Source organism: Oryzias melastigma, linkage group LG22 (assembly GCF_002922805.2).
Source record: "Oryzias melastigma strain HK-1 linkage group LG22, ASM292280v2, whole genome shotgun sequence".
In the NCBI taxonomy this organism is placed as follows: Eukaryota; Metazoa; Chordata; class Actinopteri; order Beloniformes; family Adrianichthyidae; genus Oryzias; species Oryzias melastigma.
In genome coordinates, this window is record NC_050533.1 from 9,541,963 (window position 1) to 9,550,530 (window position 8,568).

Sequence of the window (8,568 nt, forward strand, 5' to 3'; positions counted from 1 at the left end):
GTAAATAAACAACTTATTTAAAAATAAATATATAAATGACTTGGATAAAAAGAGAGAATTGGAAAGGAGACATTGACACTTGATTTATTTAAATGCTGTTTACTCTTTGTTTTCTCCATGTTTTTAGTGTCTCTTATTTACAGACACTTTATTTTGGAAGTCAATTATGTGAGAGAAGACAGCAAAGGCCTTTAATGCTTCTACAAAATAACACTGCTGCAGCATATTATGAATAGAAAAGATAAAATATATGTACTGAATGTCATTTTTAGTTCTTAGAAAATTAGAAGGGGAAAAAAAGGCTATTGAAAAATACTTCAGTTTCATACTCTTATGCTACATTTACACTGGGCTATGCAACTAGCACTGAAGCGGCCACTTTCAATGTAAAGTCTACGTAAACGAATGTGTTTCGTTGAAAACTCTCGCGTTCACTCATCACAAAGGTCATTTATGAGTTACTTTTTGTGCTCTACCTACAAAATGCATGGTCACGAAACAAACGTCGAAAGTTAAACGAGTTGAAATTTAACCAATGAGAGACTTGGATTCAGTAGAGACGTATGGATGGCGTTCTTTTCAATTCACTGAAGCACCAACCGTAAAAAATTGATTGAGTAGGAGTAATTAAAAATTGCGGTTTGTGCACGGCCAGAATTATGACACCAAGGTCATATCCAAATTCTTCCCCCACCCCTACGGGTTATCCCTACCCCTCCGATTGTAGGGGCATTCGGAGGGGTGTCAGAAATTGTTTTTTTAAGGGGTAACCCTTAAAAAATCATGAGGGCATTTTGGTCGCAGAAAAAAAAATTGTCTTAGCATGACTTTTTAAAGTTAGAAAACGTATTTCCCAAGCACTGGATGATACACGCTAACGTAGCTGACCGGCGACTATTGATGACATCATCAAATGGGAGTGTCATCTGAATTTGAAGATACTATTTTTCCAAAACTCTCCAGATGAAGGTGTACATGTAGGAGAAGAATTTGAATTCGACTTTTATACATCAGAAAAATCCTGGAGAAAGAGTGGTGAGATTTACGCTGCTTCAACATTGCGTACCTAACCTCTTCTATAAGCGTGTTCAAGAACCCGTCTACGCACATCTCATGTTCGGTGTGTACGTAGCATTAAAGTTCTCACGTGAAATGTATAAAACTGAAATAAATCCAATATTTTGAATTCTGGAGAAATGTATAGTCAAACTCACAAAAGCTTCAGGTAATATGATGTATTTTGTAAAAAAAAATAAAATAAAATTAGGTTTCAACTTGTTAATTTTTTTCATCTCAATCAGCAGAGACGATCTCAACAGTTCCCTGTCAGACTAAACACTTCCTTGAACATGAACTACGAGATCGCTGCAGAGTGCGCTCGCAGTACAATAACCAGGTGTTGCTTGGTGCACTATCCACTCGCTGCCTTTGTATCCGACTCCCGGCTTTTTCATCCCGCCAACAGAAAGTCATTAAGAGAAAACGATTTCTGGGATTTGCGAGTCAATTCAGAATCTCAAAGCTGATAAAGACTTCACTGTCAATCAATACTTTTCACACTCTGCTAATCACAAGTACAGACATTAAATCCAACTTACTAAAGCATAATCTATGCTGATGTGTGTTATCCCCTGACAATAATCATAAAAAACCAAATGAGCTGAGGGAAACGTCTGTATGTTAATCAGTGCGCACTTTACAGACAGGCTTCAGGTTCAATTCCGTTCATGTTTACTTACTTTTTCTGTTATGAAGAAAGAGAAATGACAAGTGCTGTTTGTGATACTGCAAATATGCCCCATGCCTGACCTGTTCTTACTACCAGTGCTATGCAAATGCCTTGTTAATATGCAAATACAGTCTGAAAAAGACATGAATAGACAAACAACGTCTGTGGCGAGGATCCCATGATTCCTAAATGATTACACGTTGTCCTTCAGATAGAAATAACACAGATGTTTTGGGCTACTGGGCCAATTTTAATGCCCACTTCTAAATAATTTAGGATGAATGAGGTTCTCATCAAAGTGCCTTTGTCAGTTGTGCAGGAATATCATTATGGAGAAGTTTGCCAAAGGGCTTGAAATCTACACTGAACATCCTGAGGCTGCTGTTGCTCTCCTGGCCCTCTAATTAGAAATTTACAGTTGTAAAAATAAGGAGTTTCTATAGTGAGGATATAATTGGAATTACTCTTTTTACATGATGTTTCAATTAAAGAAACCTTAAAAGAACAAAAAAATTCAAAACACTTAAAGAGAATAAGGTCTTTCATTAAAAAAAATGACAGGTACTATAACCTGTGAACTTTTATCAACATTCAAGTACGCAGCTCAGTCTCCAACGTTAGATAACGGCACTATTTTGAGAAAATTTACGATTATTCGTGACAAGGATACGTCCTTAAACTGAGGCGAGAGATTTTCAAGGACGGTGAAACGCTAACAAAAAATAAAAAAAAAAACCTACAAACATTTCAAAAGGTAGAAATATTTCAAAACCTGCCTGGGCTACATAAAGATGAAACTACATTCTATTGTAATGTCCACCTGAAAAATCTCAGAAACACGGCAGTGAGAGAGAAAATTAAAAATCCAGTTAAAATAACTCTTTCTGCCCTCTATCCATCTATATATTACATATAATTGTGTGAAAAAAGCTTTTTTGTAAAGAAATTCTAAAAATAGAGCAATTGTTGGAGCCTTTTTCATCTGACTGACCTGCAATCATCCCTCTAGAATCCCAGAAACCGTCTGGGATGAAATCGCTCTCTTTTCCCCGCACAGCAAGTCTGAGGCCAAGTCCACTTATATGCCGGCGTTTTGCCAGATGCTGACTTTGTATGCGTTTGGACTTATGGTCTTCTTGCACTTTTTTATTTTTTTTGCAATTGAAAAGGAAATATTCTTTAGGGGGGGGGCACCGTTTCCAGAACTGCTCCAGCGGATTCAAGCGGGCGGTGAGTTACGGTTCATCACATCGGACTTCCTTCCTCTCCTTCGCTTGACATAAGAAAACACGGCAATCTCCTCTTTCATTCACAGGGGTTTCCCCCTGAAAATGTAAGTATGGTGTTCTTGTAGATCATTAGAGCCTATAAACAGGAGGTACATAAATCTGTTACAATGAACCCAACTGTTTGTGTTACTGCAGTTATTCATCTCCTCACAGGAACAACATTCCCAGTTCAAAGAGTTGGGTTTGCTTCCTATCCTAAAATGTACATAAAAGTCATTAGGAAAGTAAAGGACTTTAAGTTGAATTCCACAAAACTGCCAATCTCAAACATGTCCAATTTTTTCATAAGTATTCACTCACCCATCCAAATAGTTGACTTCAATTTATTTTTGGCGAATAAAGGAATCTCTCCTTCAAACGGTTGTAAAGGTGCTCTCAAAGTTCAGTGAATTCCAGCGCGGTACTGCGATAGGACGGTTCTCCCGAGCAACAAGTCCGGTCATGAAATTTCCACATGAAGTGGAAAGTGTGTGGGAACTCCAACTCTGCCACATAGTGGTCCGCCACATGAGCTGACAGAGAGTGTGGGGGGTGTCAGCGGATGCTAAGTGAACGTAATCAGCTGAGGTTTCTAAATTTCTCCAGTCAATCACTACAGACCTCAAAGATTAATGTGGATTTCAGATTAGCTGAAGAACAATGGGCAGAGAAGACTTCCATGGAAAATCCATGACTGAGCAGCTCAATCAAAGCTGTTCATCACTAAGTGCAACGTGTTGGATGCCTTGGTGTCAAGCAAGCTACCACTAGACTGTAGAGCGGTGGAAATGCACTCTCTGGAGTGATGAGTAGCACTGGTGGTGGTATGGAGTTACTTTTCATATGTTGGATTTGGTCCCTTTATTTGAAAGGAATTTCAGGAATCACCTCTTTCTGTTCAATCACAACAGAGCATCAGTGAACAAAGTAAGGTCCATAAAGATGGATGAGTTTGGTGTGAAAGAACCCGTCTGCAACCTCTGGGATGAATTGGAACCAAGAAAATCTAGAAGAAAAGTCGATCATTCCCTTGAGCTGATATAGCTGCAAAGGACAGGCTAAAATCATAATAAAACCTACGGATTAAATATGGGACAGTGCTTACATTTTAATTCATGTAAAAGCAGACGTATAAAAACTCTTGGTGAAAAAAATAAAAGCACAAATATGATGCATATTTAGCCTTCTGTAAACATCCTGCTGTCAGTTATACATGTTAGACACAACAAATAACTTAGTTTGAGTTGTATTTTGCTACTTCTCAGACATCACGACTGTGATTAGTTGAATTATTGAACCAGCTTTATAGAGTAACCAGATTCTAAATGTCACCACTTTCTTAAAGTTAATTTCTCCCAAGGAAATCTTTGTTTTATTAAAGTTCATTTGCTCAACAAAAAAGCGCTGAGAAGCAGATCGACAAAAAGGTACATTTACATTTCTTCATGGGCGCATAGAAAGCTAGTTAACACTGTACATTTCCAGCACATGTAAACACACTCAGTGACTCGATCAACAGAGACTAGCAAGAAAATCTAGCGACTTTTCAGGAGTTATTGAAGACTTTAGGTATTCAGTCCTTTTCCTGAGAAGCAATGGAGGCTTGACATGTTGCCCTCCCACATCCATGGCAGACTTAATCCATAGACCTTTAAGAGCTTGACGAATCTCTGTCGCAGTCGGTGCAGCTGCAGTCAGAGCAGATGTTCACCACTGCGTCCAGACAACGCTCTGGTGTAAAAACAGATAAAAATATGGTCCAAACTAAACATGACTTAAAAACCAGATATAAGACTTCCTCACTGGCTGATCTTGATTCAAGCGGGATAACAATTCAAATGCATAAACTATCTAATTGATCTACACAAAAAATTAATATCAAATGACCAAACTAAAGATTTTATTTTGAAGATAGGCATATTTTCTCTTAGTTTTTGATGTAATGTCTAATAATTTTATTATTTTTCAATCTACATTTTTTAGCTTAATGCAATAGTACACAAAAGCAGTAAAAAAAAACAAAATCAATGTTAGAAAAAAATTTGACCAAAACATGAGTATTAATCTTTGCTGATTTGAAAATCAAATTTGTGAATTGAAATCAATCAGTCAATCAAAAAAGAAAAGAAAATTCAAATCATTTTTTTAATGCTTTTACATTTGATTATACCAAACTGTTAGTAAACAACAGTTTAGTAATGGTATTGTCCAAAGTAAATACTATCCAAGAAGAAAGAAGCACAAAGAGGAAAAACATTAAGTCTTATGGTGTACACACACTTGACCACTTGTGGTGTGTTCAAGAACGCGCCCTACGCGGTTTCATGAATCCAGCACACCGGACCAGCGCCACACACACTATTACTGTATAGTAGTACTCGTCCGCCACCTACAATAGCAAGAGGCTCGGTGTGCCAAGTCAAAACAATGCAAAAACCCATAAATCTTGCTAAAGGCTTACTGTATTCACACCTCTGTTTCTATAAATGTCGTCTTTGAGTCAAATTAATTTGACCAAGCACAAACCGCACTTATTAAATGTCTCCATCGTGATCATGTTTACAAGGGTTGATACTTTCACGTTTTGAAGCAGACGCCACCCACCCATCTCTATCAAATCCAAGTCCCTGATTGGTCACATTCCGCGTTGCTGCGATTTATTGATTAACCAGGCTCAACATTCACAATCAATGAACAATTAGTATGTAGAGGCCGCAACCGGACTCAAAAACTTGCGGAGCCACGAGCGATGACACGTGTTCCAGACACAGAAATAAGAAATTCTGGTCTGCGCTCGTTTGCATAGACTTTTCATTGGAAGTGGTCGCTTAAACATCAGTCGACGCAGTCGTTGTGTGTACACACCTTGACCAATCCTTCTAACTGAAACATTCTGATCATCACATTCCCGATAGACGAGAGTTTATGGGACTTTTTCATGACTTCTTTGGATTTTTGTGGTGGTTTATTGTTTCCATAAGAATAATTTCTTGTGCCCCTTTGTTGACCTTTCGTTTCCTTTTATGCAATCAGTGAACCACACCAAGGTTCACTTGCAAGTAAGTCAAATCACTTTGTACTGAAGCAGAATTCTCTTTTTCAGCTCACTTCAGAGTTTTAGGTGTTACCCTCATCCTTTACCCCAAGAAGGACACAATATTTATAGTTGGAAATCTTTTTTTTTTTCACTTACACTTAAAACCTTCATTTAGTTTCAAAGTCATTTCAGAAAATGTATTCTTTTTATTTTATAACAAAAACTTTATACTGGAGAAAACATTTGTTTGATTACATTATAGTTCTTAAAAAGAAAACACGGCTTCAAATCAGAATTTTACAAAAATCAGAAACGAGCAAATTAAAGTGGATTTGGTGCATTTTTAATTTGCTCTACAAAACGGTTGTAATTGTGACAGCTTTACAAACGCGCAAAAGAACAACACTAAACATTTGAAGTTTCTTTTTGTTCCTGACTATTAGCTCCGACTAATACATGCAGGGAAACTTCAATAAGTGCAACAATAACAAACATGAAGGAGTCAAATTAGTTGGTTGGAGACTAAAGGCTTCGCTCCTGCTCCGACACACACACAAACACACACACTTGACCACTTTAGCCAGGGGAATCTGACCACTTTCTAAGGCTACCAGCAATTTGTAGGTCACAAAGCTCCCTGTGACCGCTGGTGTAGAGTGTAAGTCACTGCCACTTGCGGGTCAGTCCAGTATCAGGCCACACAAACACACCAAAGCCTATATATCCCAAACGTACACAACATGCGATGCATCTTTTATACCTGCAGATACCCCGTTTCTTTTTAGTATGATGGTCGGACAACCCAATTCCTGGACAAGGTTGAGAAGAACCCTCCCCCATGAGACTTTCAATGAAAGTTTTATGCGTGGTGTTGTGTGTGTGCGTGTGTTTTTGTTAGCGTTGCAAAAGGGGCTGCTTGTGCGTGCACCTGGCCTGCTGCATTATTAAAAGCCCAGAAGCTCATTGAAAAGGAAGAGAAGTTTGAGGGGTGGAGCCAGGGATTCAAGAGGTGGCGTGCAAAGTTTTGGTGGGGAGGAAGAAACAGCAGGGTATCAGAGGAGGAGGATAAAGAAAGAAGCAGAGGAGGGGGGAGAAAGCAAGCTGTTGTGGCTTTTGCGGTTAAGAGAAAAGTTTCTACAGCAAAGCATAAAAAAAAATGTCCTTTTCCCTGCTGAGGATTTCTGCACTCTGACCATTTTCGCTCATGCTTAAACAAAGATTCCCTCCCTCTTCACACCATGTGCGGTGGCCTCCTGACCTCCCAGCTTGCCTTTTGCTTGTGCGCTCTGGGACGGGACATCACTGCTTTTACTCCCACCAAACCTCCCTGAACACCTGACATCCTGGATCCGGACAAGCCCCCATCTTTAAACTTGAATGAGCCTGCCCACCCTATCCCCTTCTCCCTGATCTGTCCCTGAGAGCAGTCTTCCTCAATAATTCAGCACCGAAACGCAGGGATGGGAACTGGGAAGTGAGGGTTAAAGAGCGATGCTCACCAAGTGATCCAGAGATCTGAGGTGACAGGATCCCTGCTGATCTTTGTGTAAACAGTCAAGACAATTGTGTCCCACCAACTCTTTCTGGAGAGGGGGGCGAGCTCCATCCAGCAAAGTTCAACCCTCGCGCGAGGCTTTTATTGTGAAAATTCGGAGTGTTTTATGCCGCGTGAACAACAGGCTTCGCAGACAAAGAGGTCGGACTGGCCACAGCTTCTTCGCACGCGGACACCGTTTCTGGACCAAACCTCGTCCGCCCGGGGAGGGTGGTGGTGGGGGGGGTCCCAACGCGACAGGCGGCTGCGGTTCGAGCGACCCCCCCAAAAATGGGCACAAAAAGTTAGGAGGAGGAGAGATGAAAGCACCTCGAAACACCCTCACGTGAAGCGGGCTCACAAAAACAACCGCGGCGCGACTTTTCCCCAACAATTTTGTCAACTAACCCCCCCACGGCGGCACGTTATTTATCCACCGGGGCGACACAAAAGCCAGCGTCCCTCCGAAAGCATTGTTCCTCACGCCGGGGCGAACGCAGACCCCCCACTCCTCCATCTTTTCCCCTCACAGCCATTTAAACATAATAATAAAAATAATAAACTAAACACTTGAACAGAAAGAAGAAACAAAACACTCAGGAGTGAAACTGGCACCTTAGCTAGCAACTTAGGCTAACTTAGTAGCAGCCATGCCTGCAAGTTGGAAGCAGCAGAAACACAACTAACCGATAAGTTTGGGCTCAAAACTCGTGCACGGCATGCCCAAGTGTCTGAACATCAGTTAGCAAGTTTAGCGAGCCGCTTTGCACACTTCTGCTGGCTTCTTGTTGTGACACTGCGATCATTTACTTACTTTTCTCTCGCTTGGCTATCGGAGGGGACAACAGCTCCTTTTCCTTTGCCATACATCTTGGAAGCTGTTCTGATACTTTGTTTTATCCCACTCGACACCTGTCAAAGAAAGCTACCAGGAAAACCTACTATCTCCATAGCTACCCTGTTAGTGTTGTCTCCCTGTCTCTCCCTTGCGCTCTCTTTG

General features: G+C 40.4%; 1 protein-coding gene across 5 annotated transcripts in view; it reads right to left on the reverse strand.

Annotated features, from left to right (window-relative positions):
* The window catches only part of zgc:110158 (uncharacterized protein LOC553590 homolog), a 51,429-nt gene extending 42,867 nt beyond the window's left edge, over nt 1–8,562 (reverse strand). For all 5 annotated transcript variants that reach the window (XM_024269747.2, XM_024269734.2, XM_036209905.1 and 2 more), the window contains exon 1: nt 8,383–8,562. In XM_024269747.2, the coding sequence (XP_024125515.1) occupies nt 8,383–8,438 (56 nt within the window). In that variant the 5' untranslated portion in view covers nt 8,439–8,562. The remainder of the gene's footprint in view (nt 1–8,382) is intronic.
* Nucleotides 8,563–8,568: the final 6 nt, after the last annotated feature.